Source organism: Coturnix japonica, chromosome Z (assembly GCF_001577835.2).
Source record: "Coturnix japonica isolate 7356 chromosome Z, Coturnix japonica 2.1, whole genome shotgun sequence".
Taxonomy (NCBI): Eukaryota; Metazoa; Chordata; class Aves; order Galliformes; family Phasianidae; genus Coturnix; species Coturnix japonica.
In genome coordinates, this window is record NC_029547.1 from 38,940,955 (window position 1) to 38,962,886 (window position 21,932).

At 39.8% G+C, this 21,932-nt stretch overlaps 2 protein-coding genes across 13 annotated transcripts in view; one reads left to right on the top strand and one right to left on the bottom strand.

Annotated features, from left to right (window-relative positions):
• SECISBP2 (SECIS binding protein 2) overlaps positions 1-11,073 on the top strand; it is a 30,286-nt gene extending 19,213 nt beyond the window's left edge. For 2 of the 4 annotated variants that reach the window (XM_015849351.2, XM_015849353.2), the window contains exons 9-15: positions 1,806-1,975; positions 3,414-3,552; positions 3,992-4,121; positions 5,762-5,982; positions 6,687-6,841; positions 7,849-8,050; positions 8,761-11,073. In XM_015849351.2, the coding sequence (XP_015704837.1) occupies positions 1,806-1,975; positions 3,414-3,552; positions 3,992-4,121; positions 5,762-5,982; positions 6,687-6,841; positions 7,849-8,050; positions 8,761-8,870 (1,127 nt within the window). In that variant the 3' untranslated portion in view covers positions 8,871-11,073. The remainder of the gene's footprint in view (positions 1-1,805; positions 1,976-3,413; positions 3,553-3,991; positions 4,122-5,761; positions 5,983-6,686; positions 6,842-7,848; positions 8,051-8,760) is intronic. The other 2 variants (XM_015849352.2, XM_015849355.2) reach the window with 2 other exon arrangements.
• The window catches only part of SEMA4D (semaphorin 4D), an 87,681-nt gene continuing 75,092 nt past the window's right edge, over positions 9,344-21,932 (bottom strand). For 4 of the 9 annotated variants that reach the window (XM_015849350.2, XM_015849349.2, XM_015849347.2 and 1 more), the window contains 3 exons: positions 13,739-13,948; positions 11,563-11,660; positions 9,344-11,011 (listed from right to left, as the gene is read on the bottom strand). In XM_015849350.2, coding sequence (XP_015704836.1) covers positions 10,967-11,011; positions 11,563-11,660; positions 13,739-13,948 — 353 coding nt within the window. In that variant the 3' untranslated portion in view covers positions 9,344-10,966. The other 5 variants (XR_001552068.2, XM_015849346.2, XM_015849348.2 and 2 more) reach the window with 5 other exon arrangements.

Sequence of the window (21,932 nt, forward strand, 5' to 3'; positions counted from 1 at the left end):
GCATCGATCTCATAATGTTTAGCATGATTTCTGTGAGTTATTGAAAAAAGCAAAAATTACCAAGCCTCATTTAGACTTTGCTGAGAGATTTGTAAGATTTTTTTATTCTGCTCTTGATTTTTTTCCCCCACTATTTTAGCCAGTCAGTGCTGCAGAGTTGCTAGCAACCAGTTTTGATTGTATATATTTATATTATACAGGGACTGCAAACTAGGTGATAAGGCACAAATTTGTGGACCATAGGACTTGCGTTCTTATGTTGCAAATGTCTGAATCTGCTGCACAAGATAAATTAATGTGTTGTGTTGATATCCTGGAAGTATAAGGCACATGTTACCTCACCTTTGTATTTTATTATTCCTAAGTGCTGTTAAATCAGTGTACACCAGAATTCATCTTCATTTTCTAATGTGGCATTGTGCTGAGCTCTGTAGCCATGGAAGAAGCACAGAGAGCAAGAAAGTCAGGGAATGCAACTGTGGAGGGAATTAAGTATTCATTCTTCTTGCTACTTCACTTGGAGTGTAATATATAGATGGAAGAGCATAGTAAAGTAATAACCATTTGAATTTAAAAGTTCAATTTTGGAAATGCACCTGTCATTCAAAATGACAAACTGTTGAAGCCATCATCTGCAGTAACAGTAAATGAAGAGGTGAAATCCACAGTGACTGAAGTATTTGGTGTCTGCAGGTTTTATAATTACATATTGCTACAAATCCAGCTTTAATTCTTGTCTTTGCATGTGCTAGCACACGGCACTGCATTCTTGACAGTGTTCTCAATTTGCTTTTTTGTGCAGGACCCAGAAAGAAAAGTTGCAGTGTACAGTTTTATGAAGTAAGCTGTTTGTACTAGTTATAGTATATGTGACATTGGAGGTTTAGCGTGTAAGTACTTCGGAGGCAGTAAATGAGAATGGATTAAGGCAAATTGCCAGAAACTTTGTGTAGTTTTTAGTGGAAAGACAATTCCTCAGATGCAGAAATGTCAAACTCATTCCACTGTTACTTATGTGACCCTGTTCTTTTACTTGGTAATGTAACCTGGTTTATATTACAGGTCCTGGAAGTTTGACCAAGTGCTGTCACCTTTATACAGCAGGTTTTTTGTGATCTGAGTTGTAAGTGGAGTCTTGTTAGGTTGTGTTTTGGCAAGTCCAGTTCAGTCACTTGATCAGTCATTTAAAGCTTCTGTGACCTGAGCCCACAGAATAATGCAGGTATACTAGGCATCCAAGGCCAATGCTTGTTGAACAAAAGAGACTTAGAAATACTTTTACTTTGTTTATTACTTACTTGCAAATGAACTTCAACCAACATTATTTAGTCATGGTTGAATGGTTGAAGTGGCTTCTCCAGACTACTTACAGCAATTAATTTTAAACCTTTAATCCTAGAACTCAGTGTTCATATTGACACAATACAGAATGTGAGCATGGAAGAAGAAATGCCATTACAGTGAAGCCTGGAGATTCCTGAAGGCTTACTAAGTTTGAATTGTTTAGTACTGAAGGTAGCATGGAGTGCAGTGATTTGCCAAATTTTGCTTTTGAGATACAGTTTGTGATTCCAGTAGCTTGATGGTAGTAGGAGGAATGTCATTAACTTGTTAGGTATAAAGGAGTATCTTTATGGAGGAGCACTGTTTCATGACACAGGGTTGCCTATAAGCATTTTTAATAGCAACACAACACAAATGTAATATGTGTAATGACTGCAGCAGGACTAGTATACTCTTGCATTAGATCCTGGCTTAGCTATTCTGTTACAGGTGTCTGATACAGACTTCTTTTTTTATCTCAGTTGCTGGTGCCATACCATTGCTCTCTAAAGAATCTGCTACAGCCACGAAAAATCACCGGTTATACCAAGGAAATGTACCTCATAACCCCTTGGATTCCAGTGCTCCTTTGGTGAAGAAGGGGAAGCAGAGAGAAGTCCCTAAAGTGAAGAGACCAACACCTCTTAAAAAGGTGCTGATATTTTTACCTTAAATAGTATGATACAGTCTAATGTGAATTTAGTATTACTCAGTTAAATCTTGTAATACAAAAATCTGCATCTCAGCTTCCACTTGCCTAAATTCAGTTCCAGATTTCATTGGTTTAAGAAGAAGAGGGGAGGGAGAAGTCTTGCCAAATGATGTATACAAATTTACCTGAAAATGTGTTTCCTCACTTAAATAACTCAGTAGCTGAAGTGCCCGTACAAAATTGTGTGCAAATGATTGTTGCAGGAGGATGTCCAAATAAACTTTGTTTTGGACAGGATATGCTTACTTTCAGGACTGAGGTGAATGGAATGAGCAGTCATTAATTAATGTGACTGTTTTTCCAAACTGGAACTTCTGCTGACTCTCCAAAAGCTAGTGTTAGATCAACCGAGGGGTTTCTCTTTTCTTTCCTCTTTCCCCATTCATATTGTTCATTGTCACACCATCCATACTAAGTATTTTGAAATACCAGCAATTCCATATCTTGCATTTTCCTTTCCTCATGTTGTGCTCCATCACTAGTTTATGCTTTGATCAGTAGTTATTCTATGCTGCTTAGTTGAGTTTGAGAACTGTATGGTATAAAATGATAACAAACTTGGGAGATGACAGTAATGATTATAATTTGTGTTTTTGGTGCTCTGTCTTCAAGTCATTTATTTTCCAAACTAGGTCTGAGAAGACAAAGATCTACTCTGTCTCTGTAATGTTTGTGTTCTGAGTATGGTAGGAAGCTTATTTTCATTCTTCATTCTTCCTTTCAAACACAAATGGATAAATTTATTTTGGCAGTTAGTCTCAATTACAAACTTTGAGCATATGAGCTGAGCTAGTAGCCTTGTGTACATTAAGTGCTTGTTAGCTAGCTACAAAGGTAGAAAATGAGTTTTAAAAAACAATTAGTTCTTTCACCTACAGCAGCATCTGTACCATGCAGATGGTTATCTCTACTGATTTCTTCTCTTTTCCTTCATCCTGCAAGTTCAGAAACAGCAGTTCAATACAGCCTGACTTAGCTTTCTAACAGGAGAGCAACTTGGCAAGTGAAAAACACTGCATGTGATATAACATGGGCAGGGTAAGGGGAGGCAGAGAGTGTTACTGAGCTGTATAGCTACATATTGACAGTCTACAGAAGAAAGATAAAGGGAGATATTTTTACTTCCTTAACTTTTTCTTTGCCAGCTCCACCCAAACACTGGTGCTCCAGGAAAAAGGAATCTTGCATGTAGAGTTAATATTTTTCCTACTCTACAATGGTGCTTTGAGGAACTTTAGCATTTTTATGTAAATTAAAAAAATACATGTTGTAAACTTTGAATGATAGTGCCAATTTTATTTTTGAGTGGTCTGTACAAAAGCACTTGGTAAGAGAAACTGCTTTGTGATACTGATTTTTAATTTATTTTTATTTTTAGATTATTTTGAAAGAAAGAGAACTGCGAAAACAGCAACACCTGTTAGAACAGACAGCAGTACCAAAAGATGGAGGTAATTCTTGTGTGTCTGCAGAAAATACTACTGAAGATGAAGCACTTCCACAGGATAGTCAAGCAGGTATTTTTCAAGGGAATGCTGTAATACAATACACAGGTTGGGGTCTGTGAGTGAACACACTTGGTACATTAAAAATAGTACTAAATACTGCCAAACCAAAATTGTTACTTTGAAATTTTCAGTGGTTCAGTATGGGCTTATCTAGAATTTAAAGTGTGCCTAAATTGCTGCTCTATGTAACTAAGAGGTATCCAGATTATTGCTTCACACTTACATGCTTGATGGATTTATATGGTGTCATGAGACTGTGTCTTTCTGGCACTCAGTTTTAAAAAGAGGTATGAGAGAAAAAAAAGAAAGCTGAATGACTTGTTTTCCTGTTACTTCAGACTGCCATGATACTGAAACAACTTCAGGAGATAGAAAACTTGCAAATTCGTCTCTTTACAGCAGCTTTGAGGTCTGTCTTTGTATTGAAACATCTTTATTTGCATGATAGTTGTTCCTGTAATGCAAATTGCTGAAGGGCTTCTGGGGAGCACAAAGTTCAAGGAGTTTCCAGAAAGTTCTACGACTTCAAAGGAGTCAACCTCTAATCTTCCAAAAATCCATAGTAGAAGATTTAGAGAGTAAGTATTGATTGCACGATGCCTGTTTTTTCACAATACCACAAATGTAGCATTTTTAAACAACGTACGTTAACTGCATTGTGTGCAAAACTATTTGGAGTTTAGATTAATGATTCTACGTTTCTTTTCAGTTTTTCTGTAAGCTGGCACAAAAATGAAGAAATGGTATCCAGAAAAACAAGTGTACATCATTGTAATTTTCACTTCAGAATATATGAACCTTGCAGGGGAAAAAAAAAAAAAAAAAAAAAGAAGTCGAAAAATTCGTGAGAGGCTAAGGGAATGAGAAGGAGCTGCTATTTAGTATAAGTGTGTTGCATTAATAGAGTACCAGTCTAATACTCACCATCTTATTTTTAGTGTGTAATTTGGTTTTCTGTTAACAGGCCAAATGGCAAATGTGTAAAGTATGTGACTAGTGAGATTGCATTTTCATGTTGTGGCGTGTCAAGGAGACTTGTTATTTATTTTGTGCAGACACTTCAGTGTTGTTTAAATAGATGTCTGTTTACGCTTCCTTAGGAAAAAAGAATTAGTCATTACTATGTGTGAAAAGGTCAGAGATCCAGTATAGTTATTATGACAGGTTTTAACAACTGTTACAGGCAAGTAGGTTAAACTTATGATTTTTCTCCCTTAAAAGTACCATTAGCCTTCCTTATAATTGTTGTTATAGTAAATATTAGTCTTGATATCACTGTTATTTTTTCTTCTGCCATTTATTAATTTAACTTATTTGCTTGAAAAAATACTTAATTGATGTTTATGCAACAGTGTTTTACTGACTGTCTTGCTGGGCTTGAATATGCCCAAGGAGGCTGATCTGTCCATTGTGAAGTGTAGAACATTCAGCTAAAAATATTTTGTATCTTTAGATTAGATTTTCCAAGTTTTTCAGTGTTTTAGTTGACTTAGAGACTCAGTGAAAAAACTGGGAACAGTAAATAAAAAAAAACCTCTTAGAAGTTAAGTGAAAGCTTGTATGTCTTCAAGAGTGAGGACAGATCCTGAGTTTTCTTCTTATAATGTATGTGAATTTACCACTTGGCATCTTCTGTTGGGTATGTAGTTGAGGTTTTTCTAGTTTCTTTCCTTGGTATCCTTCCTAAACAAATTAATTGTGTGAAAGATGGGGAAAAATTAATTTGGAACCCTCGTGTTTCCTATGGAATACCTAAAGGATAAATTACATCTGTTATCGTCTTCTTATGAAAACCACAAGCTTGTGGTCTGATAGCTATGATAAATAAAACAGGATGAAAGGCAGAAAATATGAATCTGAGAAGGATAAATTTGTTTCAGATTTCCACCTTTATCATAAGTAGAAATACATTTAAAGAAAGCTTGTACTGTTATTGTACTGTCTGATTTTGATGTCAGAAAAATTCTTCAATGGAAAAAAAACAACGTATTCACAGAAGCATATATATAGGTTTAGTGTGTTTATATTCTGTGTATGTTTTAGTGTAGTATCTAACACTTTTATGAAACTTTTCTCTAAGTTCTTCGTCACTGAAAAAAATCTGAAGTAATTTTTTTTTCTTTTATGTCACGAGTGCGTGCAGATTGGGGATAGAAAAAAGATGAAGACATATTTGTAATTTCAGGGTTGTTAATGTTTGATTTATTCTTTTTTCCAGTTACTGCAGCCAAGTACTTAGTAAAGAAGTTGACAGTTGTGTGACAGATCTCTTAAAAGAACTGGTTCGGTTCCAAGATCGTTTGTATCAGAAAGACCCAGTAAAGGCGAAGATAAAACGCAGGCTTGTTATGGGCCTTAGAGAAGTTTTGAAACATCTGAGGCTGAAAAAACTGAAGTGTGTCATCATCTCTCCTAACTGTGAAAAGATTCAGTCAAAGGGTAAATAAGATTAAAAAAAAACAAGAAGTAAAAAAAGGTGTATTTTTTTAATAAAGGAAATGAAAGAAAGAAGACATTACTATTAGATGGACTTACTTGAACAACCTTTGCAATCCAACCATATAAAGATGCCTTCTTTCTTCACACTGTTTACTGTTGTGTTTATAGCTGATGTGTGAACTTAGTCGAGAATAAATACCAAGAATATCGGGTGGGGGTGGGGGAAGTTATTGAAACTGACCCCACTATTCTTACTGATTGCCAATTGTGTAAAAGATTGCACTGGCATAGCTATGCAGAAGAAACAGTAAAAGATACTGTAATCAGTATCTTTTAGACCACAGTGTGGCAATAAGTTTTCAGTGACACTTTGTTTAAAATTTGTTTTATTACTTATTCCTATTTCTTTCTAATCACTTTTAAATGATTTCTTAACATTGAGATTTTTTTGTAGTTGACTTGTTTCTGTAGCAAATGCTATTCCTCACATACAGCAAAGTATAAAATAGTACCATACTATTAATTAGCAAAACTGCTAATTAAGAAAAAAGTGTCAAATTCTCCTAGCAGATCCGTATATTCTTTCTTGTAAATTCTTGTCATTTCTAAATGTTCCCATAATCCTGCAGCTTTTGTCCTCTTTTTACATTCTGTCTTCTAGCCTGAATAGTGTAATTCATTGTTAATTCTGTTGTCTGCTCCAGGTGGATTGGATGAGACTCTGCATAACATTATTGACTGTGCCTGTGAGCAGAATATACCATTCGTTTTTGCCCTTAATCGCAAGGCCCTAGGCCGTTGTGTGAACAAAGCAGTGCCTGTGAGTGTAGTGGGAATTTTTAGCTATGATGGAGCTCAGGTGAGTTAAAAGATAAACTTCAGACTTTTGTTTTGCTTTACTTAATTTTTACCTTTAGGGGAAAAAAGTAATTCTAATTTTGAGGTTTAATTTTGCTTTTGAACTCCTACACTCTTAATTCCAAGCCAGTGATTTGAATGTGTGACCACTCCGCACATTTTTTTTTAAAAAATTGATTTTGCCATCTCTTCCTAACATCCTCTCCACTTAAATCTCTTTTCAAAATGTTTGCCTCCAAAGATTTGATGTTTCTATTAATGCTTCTTTTGTTTTTCATACTTTGATAACAAGTGCAGAGTTGCAGCATTTAGTCAACTAGTGGATGCTTTTAAACAATCTTTTGTACGTGGGGGAAAAGCTAAGGTTAAAAGGGAAGTCAAGAGCATGAGGCCAGGCTCTTTTTTTTTTTTGTGCCCAATGACAGAACAAGGGGCAGTGGGCACAAACTGGAACACGGGAAATTTCATATGAACATGAAAAAATTTCATACGAACATCTCAACTGTAACGGTGACAGAGCTCTGGAAGAGGCTGCCCAGAGAGGTTATGCAGTCTCCTTCTCTGGAGATATTTAAAACCCACATGAGCTTTCCTGTGCAGATTGCCTGCTTTAGCAGTGGATTGAACTAGATGATCTCCAGAAGTCCTTCCCAGTTCCTACACTTCTTTGATTCTGTGAATATGGAGAGCAATTTTAAACATCACCTTGTTCTGGTTAGCTGAATACATGGGTGAATGAACCATCAAGATAAGCTTGCCTTGAAAGTGAATGTAATATGTAGAGCAGTTTTTAAAACGTGCATGGACAAAGCTTCATTTGTTGGTTTTGAAAAAAAATTCATTCATGATATTGTGGTAAAATATCCATACTATCTTACTACAAACACAGTTTATTTTCCATCTTTATGTATAAATATCCATATGTTTTGAATAGGAAATGTCCATTACAGATTTTCATAAACATTTTAAAGTTTTGTCTGATGAATGTTTATACTAATATTTCCGTAGGATCATTTTCATAGAATGGTACAACTGACAACAGAGGCCAGGAAGGCCTACAAGGATATGGTAGCAGCTTTAGAGGAAGATGCTGAAGGAACACATACAGAAACTGAACTCTGCATTGTAACCACTGAATTTGAAAAAAGCTGCTTATCAGAAACTGGTAAAACTTCTTCCAGGGACCAAGATGAGGATATACCAAATTACAGTGAGTATTTATTGACTTATTCAGGTTTTCAGCCTGCTTTACTATTTTCAGTGAAACTAATGACACCTGAAATGTTAATGGCTAGTAATGAGGAACTGTTCTTTTCTGTGGTAGTTTTCTTTTTTTCCTGGTTCTGTGAACCCGAGGTCAACTCTGGCTAAGAGAGACTAAGTAACTATGTGAAATTGTCTAATGTTAGGTGAAATGCCCTGTCCAAGGAGGCTTTCACAGAATTCTTATTATGTACATTTCTTAGAAAATGATGTTTCTTTCCTAATCTGTAATGCTTTGTAATTTCCTAAACTGTATGCTCTGTAGTTACAGTAGACTCAAGTTTTGTAAAGGTCTTCCATTTCTGCTAATGCATTCAACTGGTGATAGTTATCACAAAATACTATGCAACCCTAAAGTTTGACTGCTTTAGCCCCCTTCATTGTTAAATGTCACCCAAGCAGATGGCTGGACCAGGGACCTCAGTGCATCCTTTCATGTATGAAGTTTTCTTTCATGGGTCATCTGGTGTTGAGTGGTGTATATGCCTGTGTGCAAATTGTCTTCACATTTGCTTTGAGAATGAGTATCTTAAGAGTTAGTGACTTTTCATTTGAAGTTTTCCCTTCGGTGTTATGCAGTAACTTAGGGGATTTTTTCATTTTGTTTGTTTGTTTTGTTTTGTTTGTTTTGTTTTGTTTTGTTCTAATGTCCTCTAGTTAAAATCTGGAAGAAAAAACTTGAAGAAGAATATAACCCCTATGCACTGGAACTGGAAAAGAGTGCATCTGCTGACATGGTGGTTCTGAATTCAGAAGAGCATCACTAAAGGCAGATTTTATTCTGCTGGGCTTTCAAGGTTTATTTTGTAATAGATTTACAAATATTTTATCTAAAATTAAATATCCAGGTAGGAGAGTGGCATAGCAAGATAAAATAATTTATGAAGTGTTTATTTTAAGTCAGGTGAGAAAGCTGATCTGAATCCCCTTGCAGAAAATGCACACTGAAGTATATGAGACACTGGCTAGTTCTTCTAAGTTTTGTGTACTTGGCTGATTACTATAGCAGATGATAACAGCAAACAGTTGTTTTAACCCAGAACAACCTGAATAAGTTTGGCATATTAGTAATGGCTTTATGGACTTCTAATTTGTTAACAGTGCAATATACCAAAGGAATTTGTTAGCATGATTGTTTGGGGAGAAATTCCATATGCTGGATGTTTGGAGCTTTGGGGATTTGTTTTCTATTTTTAATTCTCGTTTAAAGAGTTCAGGCTCTTTTTTAACTTTTTTTTTGTTGTTGTTGTTTTTATATTGTTTTTCATAATCCTGCTCAGGTGGGCAGGTTGGCATGTCACTTTATACCCTTCAGCAGGAGGTGAAATGGAAACTAACTAAGGAAAGCCATGATGTGGAAGATTACCAGTTAGTTCATCCCCTGTGATGATATTTTTTTCTAGGAATATACTGCCGGTGCATAGGAAAGAGTACAGACTGTAAAGGTCTGAAATTCATGAAGTGAAAAGGCCCTGCTTGGCAAGTTGATAGTCTGAACAATTATAATGCTTCAGAGATGATGCTACTGTGGTCACTGTAGATCCTGCTTTCAAGTTGAAGGACATTGGATGGAACAGCCTGCCTTCCTGTTTGTACTTTCCCAAGCTGACAGATTCCTCATTCATTTCAGGATTATGCCAGTGTATATAAAAGAGTTTTTTAAGTCAGTATCAGTTTGTATCTAAGGTAAGGAAAAACTTCATCCTGTACATTAAGTAAATTTTGAAAACAAAATGTGCTCATAATGGTGTGGTTGAGCACTTTCATGGGAATGTGTATATAAACACTTCAGTTTACAAACCACTGATGTAATAGGACAAGCCTAACAAAGTCATTGGAGGAGGCATATGTAACTGATCAGCTGTTTTGAAAAAAAGATACAGGTATTCCATGTGCTGCAGCCAGCATCTCTGTAGTGCATTTATAAATGCTGGAACACATTTAGCAGTGGTAGTGCTCTACTTTGGAAAGTAACTGTCTCATGAAGTCAGATGTGATACAGAAATCTTTAAATTATTCTTAGGTAACATTGTTCTTGCTTAAAAATCATTAAGATAAAAGAGAGAAAAATTATTTCAGATACTATTGTTTATTGGATGCAGGAGGCTGAATCTCTGAACAGCAATACAATAAAACTGTGAAATAAGTGGGTCCACACATTTTCAAGCTGCAGTTGTCCACTAGAAATAAGTGAACTCAACAGGGTAGTCTTGAAATTCACCCCCTGTGTAAGTGTTGGAAGCTACTGTAGTTAACTCAATATGGGTGTTTTGTAAGCCATCTGTATTTTCAGCATTAGTCAAAAATTCTTTGTTTGGTACAGAAGCTTTATAACCAAAAGGTGTATGTTTGAGCAAGCGAACTTGCTTGTACCAGAAAAGAATGTTCTTCAGAATACTGAGTTCAAGGGTGAATGCTTGAAAAGATTGGAAGAGTGGAAGTGCCTTTTAAATAAAGTTATTAAAATCTTGTTTATCAATCTGTAATTTACATGCCAAGAGCCTCAAGAGCAAAACAGTTAGTTTACTTAATCAACTCAGAACAGAAGGCATAGATGATGTTACATTGTTTGAGTTGCACAAGTCATACTAGGATGATTTCAATTCTTTGTTAAGCTAAAATAACATGCATGAGAAAAATAGATGGTTCCAGCAAGGGAAAGATGGCCTCTCTTGTAGCACTGGCACACACTGTGCTCATTCTTTGATGAGCGAGGATATCATGTTCCACTTCAAACTTCAGCTGATTTCTCCTGAATACTAGTTGTAATGCCAGCACTAACATTTGCAATACCTCTGTGAAAGCTGTGCTATTAAGAGTGCTGGGCACTGGTAGGTTGCATATGTTCCTCCTTCCAGTTTGTTTATTCCTTTGTACATGAGAGGCTGCTTTTCTTGTTGCAAGTTTCCTGAAGGATAAAAAGAACAAGCTGTCAACATATCATTAAAATAAAGTGGGTTTAAAAGATTACTTACTTATACTGTCTGTTACACGTGCAGCAAGTACATGCTGCATCCACAGCTATCAATTAATGTTTGCTGTAACAGTTGGAGAAAAACACTGAAAGCTAAATAGACGCTTGGGGTTCTGTTTTGGTTTTGTTTTTAAATAAGGGTGGCTTTGATTAAACAATATCATTTACAAACTCCAGTAATGTATTGCAGACCAAAGTCAACAGATTAATGTGGTAACATCTGCTGTATTTGGTAATCAGACTTACTCTTTGGGATAGGATGAGGACTACTTATTGATTCAGAACTTGATTAATGCGCTGTGGGAGCAAGCTGACATAGCTGAATATATGAAGCAGATCATACTGTTGTGTGGTCAAGATTGACAGCATGTACATGATTATATAAACCCATTCAGCTGCCAGTGTGTCGCCGGCTATTTACAACTGTGATACTAGTCTGTCCTATAGAAAGGCCCATAGGAGATATCAGTTCCAAAAATTCTTACCCATGTCTTCCTCCAGTTTTGCATCATCTTGTCATGTTCGCTGATAACAGTTCTCCAGGTATCCAATTCTTTGGTCCATCCATCTTTTCCAACACTGTCTAAAAATTGTAAATGGGATGATTATTTCACCAAGTAGTGATCAAATAAACTGACATCAAGTCAGCCATAGCAAGTTTTATGGAGAATTGGGCTCAAAGGAAGAGAAGGCACCATTTTATCTTCTGTTCAGCTCTGCCTTCTCTTAGGTTACATGGAAATAAGTTCTGTTCAAATGGTGGTCTCTTCCCCTCTGCAGCAAACTTTACAATCTCTGGTGTGAACAGACTCAGTGCTTTTATCTGTCAGTCCAGGTATTTAAAAAAAATAAAATAAAAAAAAAAAAATTACTTACAAGCTTAAGCCATTTAGAAGCACAGGAATGTTTCAGTTACACCATGCCAAGGATGAAGGGAAGAATTTAGAATCATCAAATCACTCAGATTGGAAAAGTCCTTAAAGATCATCAGATCTAACCGCAACCTAACCATACTACCCTAACTCATAACAACCCTCCCCTAAATCATGTCCCTGAGCACCACATTCAAACAGTTTTTAAATACATCCAGGGACAGTGACTCAGCTGCCTCTCTGAGGAGCCTATTCCAGTGCTTAACAACCCTTTCTGTAAAGAAGTGTTTCCTGATATCCAACTTGAACTTACCCTGGTGCAACTTGAGGCCATTTCCCCTTGTCCTGCCACCAGTCACCAGTGAGAAGAGACCAACCCCACTCTTGCTGTAAGCACCTTTCAGATATTGGAAGAGAGCAATAACATCTCCCCTCAGCCTCCATTTTGCCAGCTCCATCAGTCATTCCTCATAGGGCATATTCTCCATGCCCTTCACCAGCCTTGTTGTCCTTCTCTGGACCTGCTCCAGCACCTCAATGTCTTTTCTGTACTGAGGTGCCCAAAACTGAACATGGTACTTGAGGTGGGGCCTCACCAATGCCAAGTGCAGGAGCAGGATGACTTCCCTAGTCCTGCTCACCACACCATTCCTGATACAAACCAGGATGCTATGGCTTTCTTGGCCATCTGGGCACACTGCTGGCTCATATTCAGCCAACAGTGTACCTGTACACCAAGGTCCCTTTCCATTAGGCAGCTTTTCAGACGCCCCTCCCCAAGCCTGTAGGGTTGTCTGGGGTTGTTGTGATCAAACACACCTGACACTTGGCCCTACAGTTAACCCTGGCCCATCAATCCAGTCTATTGAGGTTCTCCTGTAGTGCCCTTCTACCCTCTGGCAGATTAACACTCCCTCACAACTTGGTGTCATCTGCAAGCTTAATGGAGGGTGCACTCAATCCAGTCATCAAAATCATCAGTGAAGACGTTAAACACAAGTGGCCCCAGTACCAACCCCTGGGGGACTCCACTCATGATTGGCCACCAGCTGGATTTAACTCAGTTGACCACAACTCTTTGGGCCCAGCCATCCAGACAGTTTCACCCAGTGGAGCGCATGCTCATACAAACCATGGGCAGCCAGCTTCTCCATGAGAATGTTGTGGGGGACAGTGTCAAAGGCTTTACTGAAGTCCAGGTAGACCACCTCGACAGCTTTACTTCCATCCACTAGGCAGGTCACCTTGTCATAGAATGAAATCAGATTTGTCAAATAGGATCTACCATTCCCAAACCCATGCTGATCCCCCAGTTGACCTTTAACTGGTCTATGATGGCCCCTGAGATTATTTGTTCCATAACTTTCCCAGGCACTAAAGTGAGACTGATAGTTTTGTAGCTACCAGGATCATCTCTTTGGCCCTTTTTGAAGATGGGTGTCACATTTTCCAGTCTCCACCAGGGCATTCCCCGTTAGCCAGGACTGCTGAAGAATGATGGAGAGTGGCTTGGCAACCACATCCACCAACTCCCTCTACACTCTAGTGTAGGTCTGGCCCCATGGACTTGTGATTCAGCCGACTGCCCAGTTTGTGATTTCCCCATTTTACAGTGATGTTATGTAGTAAGTTGTTCTTTATTCCATACTTCAGAGCAATTTTCTGTGTCTGCAAAACCTTTTCATATACAAAGTAAGTGGGTTTAAATAGAGCAAAGGAGAGTTAACAGCAACACATACGCATGAATGATATAAAGTATTTTTGTTGCATACAGTCAGAACCAGCCTACCTTTATCTTCCACTTTGATGAGCACTTCTGATGATGTGTTCCCAATCTTTGAGATGAATGAACATTTATATTTTGTATTTCCTGATACTGAATCTTTCACCCAACTTAGGACATGCACTCTGCCATCAAACAACCTGTGAGACTGTTCAGTGATGCATGTCTTCATTTCCTGTCCATTCTTCTTCCAGACAAAATGGGAGTCATCTGGACCTGTAAAAATGTCAGTCAGCTTACTTGGGGAGAAAACACAAGCTGAGTGTTTTCACTCAAAAAGGAAAAGTTTAGGACCTCAAGATTAGGTTCAAAGGCATAAAAAGTTTGATTTCAGTGCTACTTAGGTTTCTTCAGCTGAAATTCTAGGTACCAAAAAACTGCTTTAAAAAAGTACCATTGATAATTTAGGTTCAAACTAAAGTTGTAAATAAGTTCATATGCAAAAATAAGTTTTCTGTACATGTATTCTCACAGTGGGAAACTGATCCACAACCATGATAGACCAGACAGCAGAAATCAGTCTGTTGCTTGAAGATACAGGCCATGCTAACTTGTGGTGATGAAGCTTATATCTGGCAAAAGGCTGAAGCCTTCTGAGATACCTTCCAACATCTGAAATAGAGGTCAGGTGGGGAAAAAGTTCAAGAATTCAGTGTGTTAAAGATGCCAGAACAAGTGAAAGGCAAAACTGGAAGAAGTGTGGGACCATTTGTCACAGCAAGCAATTAGACAAGACAGAATTTGGAAACAGCTTGGATCAAGAACAAAGAGCAATCTAATCTTTTACCCCTGTTGCTATTATTCATCTTAACCTGTGAGGACAGAAATTGAATAAATCTGAGAATTACTGATAGTAGCACAGAGGACAGAACAGCTGTTAGTGGAAAGTCAGCAAGGTTGGATGGAGTGTACTTGGCAATATCTGAGTCCTTTCACTTTGCAGCAATTCTTACTTAAAACATAGAATAACAGAATGATAGAATAGCCTGGGTTTAAAAAGGACCTCAGATATCCCATAGTATCAGACCCACTGCCATGGGCAGGGTTGCCAGCCACTACACCAGGCTGCCCAGAGCCACATCCAGCCTGACATTGAATGCCTCCAGGGACATGGGATCCACAGCCTCCTTGGGCAACCTGTTCCAGTGCGTCACTTCCCTCCATGTGAAAAACTTCCTCCTAACATCTAACCTAAACCTCCCCTGTCTTGGTTGAAAACCATTTTCCCTTGTCCTGTCATTATCAACCCATGTAAACAGGTGTTCCCCTAATTGCTTATATGCTGAAAGGCTACAGTGAGATCTCCCTGGAGACTTCTCCAGGCTAAAGAAGCCCAGTTCTCTCAACTTTTCTTCATAGGAGAGATGCTCTAGCCCTCTGATCATCTTAGTGGACCTCCTCTGAACTGGTTCCAAGAGTTCCACATCTTTCTTGCGCAGGGAGCCCCAGGCCTGGATGCAGTGCTCCAGGTGGGGCCTCAGAAGAGCTGAGTAGAATGGGATAATCACCACCTGCCAGCCACTCCTCCTATAATGCAGCTCAGGGTACTGTTGGCCTTCTGGGCTGCAGGGACACACTGCTCACTCGTGTCTAGATTTTCATATACCAGGAATGGAAAAACACATCTGTTTCTCCCTTAGAGGCTGGGATAAGAACAGCCTTCGAACACCAAGTGAAGGTATCAAAAGAAAGATGGATAAAAAGAAAATAAATAATTATTTCAAGTATGTCTTGAGAATAGAACCTGGTTCAGCAGTCAGATTTTGCTGTTTTGATTTTTTTTATTCCAAAATGATGTGGAATTTTCTTTAGGAAAATATGTGATTCTAGGCCTGCAAACTAGTTAGATTTCAGATTCCCTTGTATTTATTGATTTATTGTCTACCTACATGGCAGCCTTTACATCTATCTGTGCGCTTTCTCAGCATATGTTAGAGTTAGATATAAATCATTTGGAAACAGAACTAGTATCCTACAAACATGGAGAAATAAATTTGTATTAAGCACAAGGATGAATAGCAGAGAATGTGATCTAATTGCAGGGTGGTGGATATAATCTTGGAAGGAAGGAGGGGTGGAGAAAAGGAGGCAGGAAACAAGAAGTGTAGAATGTTCTTTAAACAAAGTAAGTGATATTTTACAGATGACTATACTAGCTCTGTGATTAATTGAAGGTAGGTTCCATGTAACCAAAAACATGGGATACATGAACCATGGACAAATTATTTCAGTACATTAATGGAGTTGGTGCTTGGACAAATGGAAAGAGAAATTAATTACAAGCACAGCACCAGGACAGAAGCAGTGAAATAATAAAAAGCCAGGCTTTGGATTTATTCCTTGATGAGTTGAGAGAACAGCCTGGATGGGAACTGTGGATAGTTGCCATGGCTAAGTCTGTTACTGGGTGAGGACCAGAGAAGAAACCTGCGAAGGTTTCAGAGGTCAGGCTGACTTGGGAGGCACTAGGACTGACTCAACCACAGTGTGAATCAGGAGCTCACTTGAAGCATATCAGTCACTGCTCCATTACAATGATGGATGATTATTACAATAATGAGCCATGAGCTCATCTGTTTAACAGCCGTAATTCAAAACCCTATGACATGACAATAGTGCAGTTTGATACCTAAGTAAGTCCATGAATTTGAAAAACACTGTTCTAGGGCCAGGCAAGGAAATAGTGCATTCAGTGCAGGGTATTCTCTAAATGTACTTCAAGTGCTTTGTGTCACTGCTGACACCAAAGAACCTACTCTGTTTACAGGTGCTGAAGGCAACACATATTATGGAAACAGGACTGAATGCCCACTCTAGTGACACATTTCTCCCAAAAAAGAAAGTTTCCCAATACAAGGAGGGTTGTGGTCTGTGTTGGTTTAGGCTCCCTCCCCTCTCCCCCTCAGTGGACTGCAGTGGCATGGTTGCATCCAGATGTTGCGTGGGCTGAGGCTTTGCCTTAGCTGCATTCAGCCCTGATTCCAGGAGGCCATGCAGTATTTTCCCTATTTTGATTTCCTTTTCAGAACTGCACAACAGAAAAACACACTGAAAAACACAGAGTTACATCTGCAAAATAATGAAGTCACATTTCTCAAATTCAGATTTTCTGCAACTCTGGAGTGAGATAAATTCAGGCTCAAAGATGTAGCAGTTACAGATTTATCTTTTGAAGATAAATGACTGTGAGAATACATTCACTAAGGTAACTCCAATGACATATAGACTTTAAAACAGAAGTAGCTAAAAACATTATCTACTTACATTGCCATCCACCTTAAGAATGCTTGAAAGATTTAAGAAAATACCCATGTTAAAATATAACATACAAGCAGAGTGTTAAACAGCAAACCAGTTTGGATATGTAGACAGGTACACTTAGGCAACAATGAATGATTCTTCACATAGTTAATTTTGAGAAAATTGCTTCATCACAATAAATTCATTCATTACTCCACAGTCTGAACTGTTTTAGATGGGAGATGCCTAACACAGTGCGGCAAAACAAATATGCCCTTTCTCTGTCCAGGCCCTCCATAATGCCCAGTGGTGGTGTGATTGCTCATTTCCCAGGTGGGTGTCATTCTGTCAGTGCAGTGTCTTTGCCCCTTGAGATTTGCTGTGTATCCTATCAGCCATACAGAAAGCTAAAACTTAACCTGCTTCAGCTGCCTGCAGTGTTAAAACTGTGTACCAACCCTCCAACTTTATTCACTGAAGTGTGGGTTTATGTTCCATTTCAGCTTATAATTAAGCAGTAAATTGGGATGTGAGGAATGGAGTACAGCTGTAGATGCAGAGCAGCACGCTGGGGATCCCACTGTGTTGTCCCCAGTATCACATCTGCTGTATCTGCATAAAATCCTAACAGGCGTACAGCTTTTCTTTTATCCTGGAGATACCAGTATAAGTGTTGGTGATTAGGGATTATATGGAGCTGATCGCATAAACTGAGGAGTGGGAGGGAGCTGGGGCCAGGTCAGGTCCTACTGGCAATGCTGAGCCTCACAGAGCTGCCCCGTGGGTCTGGGACACAGAAGGGCTACTCAGAGCAGCTGGCCTAACAGCTGAGCTGCTGCCAGCAAGGGGTAACAGTAGAACCACACCTCCCTAACAGATAGAGAAACCTTTCCAGATAGGGAGATCTTAGCCTTGTGCAGCAGAGCAGGTCCTGTCAGCATGGGCCGGGCTTCAGCAGCTGGTGGTAATATGTGTGGCTGGCACGTGCCTGCAGGGACTGCTTGGCAGGGCAGTAGGAGCTTGTCATACACAGCTGTGATAGAAGCATAGCATCACTACAGTGTCCATCTACAGACATGGGGTGTCTTCCTCCAACTGCTAGCATGTTGGCTCCCCAGAACTTTTCCAAATATCACTTAATATTAAACAAGCAAACAAACAAACAAAAAACCAAAACAATAGAACCTGGATGTAGCACTCAGTAACTAGCCTGCAGCTTGGGTTTGTTTTGAATGCTATGAACCAATCACCTGGATTTTCAGCATACCACAGGAAGCTCATATTCGGATCAGGGATTAAGTTTGAAAGACTCTGTAATGTGGACACAAAAACATTACTTTCAGAGATGAAAGCACAGGAAAGGTAGTTGTGTCCTGAAGCACCGAACAGTTGCAATCCCACGAGGCATGAGCAGGGTCAGGTGGCATTGTCAGTTGGTGCTGAGAGCAGTGCAGCACCCAGCAGGGTTAGCGGTGGAGCTGCAGTGGGAGGGTCACTGAACTGTGACAGGGATCTCTGTAGCACTCTGAAACCAGTTTGTAGTTTTGTTCAGTTAGCTGGGTTAGAATATTAGAAATTATGAAACAGCTTGTGTGGTTTGTCAGCTGGCACTGGTGTAACAGTGCTGCTGGCTGACACGGCTGGACTTGAGGCCACACCAGCGTGCGCACAGCACAGGCACAGCTGCACTACTCAGCTGCAACATGGCTGCAGTACAGCTGTCCCCGCTCCCTAGCACTTTCAGCTGTGCTTTGAGTGGAGCCAGAACACAGCTGTGTGTTTGGAACCCAGGTAACTGCCTCCTGGGAGTAATTAAAGTGAAATGCAAAAAGTAATCTGGGGTCTGGCAATTCTTTTGTTGCACCTTCAGCCTGAGCGTGCTTGTTTTCCCTGCCATGCACACTGCCCCACGTCTTAAAGTTATGACATTATCTTGTAAAACACAGAGGAAAAATTTAGAGAACAGAAATACCTCTGGCAGTAGAATGCCTTTTCAGTCACCTCTCCAGAGCATACAGTGGACAGACCCAGTTGTGGCAGATAAGGAGATGGGCAGCCTTGCTGCCAAGGGTTAAAACAAAACAACAGCTGCAAATCAGCTCCCATCACATCAGCCATCACACTTTCTGCTACATACAGCAATAGACATACCGCAGAAGCAGTCACAGACTCTGCAGTACACATTTATCTGTGTTGCTGAAGCCTCCCAGCAGTCACACACATTACATGCAGGAGGGAGTTGAACACAAAGGCCTGCACCAGTGCCATCTCCCACAAGTTCTCCTGTGCTGGGCTCTCACCCACGCCAGCAGGGGCAGCTGCTGTCCTTGGCCTCAGGAGATTTTATGGCAGAGAACAGTTCATTCAGACAGTACAGATTTTAACTGGAAGCTTCCAACAGTGCAATTTCAGGTGCTTGAGGAGTATCAACCTGCTTTATTTTCTCAGTGCTTCACTGACATGTGGTGCAGTTGGTATAACCTGGAAATGAATGCACCAGGGCACGCACCAAACTGTTTCAGTAGGGCACACACAGGTGTTTCACAATGCATGACAGGCTACAATGTGAATGTGCTTCAAGATGTTTTAATCTTTAAGCTCATCACAACAGCAAAAATTACTGGCAGAACACAATTATCCATTCTAACTAGAATGACTCCCTCATGGGGAAAAATATTTCAATTTCTCTTACACTTTAAGCATTGATAACATTGCCAAAAGTCAAATAAAAAGAGGGTCTCCAGCTGCACCTTGTTGCTCACTGTGTTTCTTAATTCAGCCAGGGGTTTCAGATATGAATGGAAACAAAAATTTCTATGCAATGTAAAATCTGCTGTTGATGCCAGAATTTAAAAATGCTGCATTCACATCATGAAACCTACTGTCACTAATTTCCATTGGCTTGCAGATGTCACTGAGGAGGAGCCACTGGAGGGCTGAAATGCTTCATGTCTGGAACCAGAACTGCCAAGAGCCAGCAAGGGGAGCATGGCCTTATAGAGCCTGTAGGAAGGGTGGGAGAGACTGCCAAAGTGTACAGTGACAGGGCAAGGGGAACAGCTGCACCTGAAAGAGGGGAGATAGATTACATGTTAGGGGGAACCTTTTCTCTCAGAGGGCAATGAGGCACTGGCACAGGCTGCCCCGGCCCTGGAGATACCCCAGGTTGGATGGGGTCCTGAGCAGCCCATGGCAGGAAGCTGGAACTGGGCAGTCCCTTTCAACCCTGGCGCTGCAGGTATTCCTGCATGGACACTGCAATCTACTGTATCAAGATTATATACTCTCAGGGTCTTCAACTTTTAGGCAGTATATAATTGATTCTCAAACCTTAAGTTATTACAAAAGATATAATACCTTTTAAGGCATTAACAGAACACTTAAAAGAGCAATCTTAGCTTCTGAAGTTATCTCCAAGGTGCAGCTTAAATAACAAAGAATGTGGCATTCTGCAGATCTGTCTGAAGGAAAGGTTTTTCTACTAACATGGCTTCAGGTAACGAATATTCACAGTCGGAGCAGGAATAACTGGAATAAACATTACCATCCCATACCTTGCATTTAACTCCATCAGGCTCTGGCAGACTGTTAACACTGACGTGCAGTCAGCCAGTAGCAGCACAACAAAGAAGCTGGTCTTTAAATTGAGACACAGAGCCCTCAGCAAGGTGCTGGCACAGTAACCCGTATGAAGGTAAGGACAAACCCAGGATGGGTCAACAAGAACCACATGGATCAAATTCAGGGGCCACTGCTCTAGTGAAGCCTCACCACTAAATCTCAAAGTCTATTACACTGAAGCAGTGCAGTAGAGCTCGCGTGCTTTAGGGGGACTGGCCTACAGCCAGTGCCAGGCAGACACTTGGCACAGCTTTGGCCCTGCACATGGATAGACATGTGGGTCTATCCTGCATTTGCACTGCAGAAGCATTCCCTGAGGTTGAGCTTGGTCTGCAGCAGTCTTCCCACTGCCCTCCCCTTGCACACCTTCCTGTGCAATTCTAAATGTTCCTGAAGAGAAAAAACTTTCTATGAAACTCTTGTGACACTGACTTGTGAGTACTGCAGCTTCCCCCCATCAGGTGGGAAGCTGTCCTGCACTGCCTGTACACAGCACCACTGCAGGGCACAGCTGCAGTCTGTAGGTGTGTATCACGCACCCACCTCAGTGCCACTGCAGAATGATGACTTCTTTAAAGAAGGATGCCAATTTTGTAGAACCTGTTATCTTCACATACTAGGGTTATTTTAATGAGACCAAAAAGCTACAGAACACGTAAGGAAAGCTTCTAACAACTTGAACAGGATCAGAGTGAACAGTAACTATCTGCAGGGCAGAAACACAACAATATCACAACATCGCTCACTGGTCATCTGCAAATACACTCAAACTGTTGCTCAGCACACTCAGGACATTGTAGAATATCACTTGCCTATGACAAGTCCAAGGATATACTGCACTGGGTAGTGATGTTGCTTGTGTTAATGACATTTGAAACAGAACCAAACTACCAAACTAGCCAGGTTCCACCACACCTGAAGGTGTGAACACAGGTGTGAACATAATCAGCTCACTGCTCCTCCTCTGCCCCAGACACTGCAGTGTTTGCCTAGTTAGCAAATTGCTTAAATCTTTTGCAGTATTTATACCATTATTCTGTGTTCTGTTGTCATAGTGGGTAGTAAGAGGTGTCAGTGTCACCAGCAGCAGTGAAAAAATCACTGCTAACCACATGGACCCTGCTGCTGTTGTTACTAGCCAAGAAAATACAAATCATGCCCTTGGTAAGACCTGCTTTAGTGAAGATGACTGCATTTTGATCCGATTCCATGTAACATTTAACAATCACAGGCACACCAGTAAAAAACAATCCTACTTTCAAATTAACCTCTATTTTTAATGGACTAAAGTTACATTTTAAGACCTGTCTAGATTCATTAAAATCTCACTTAACCAGGC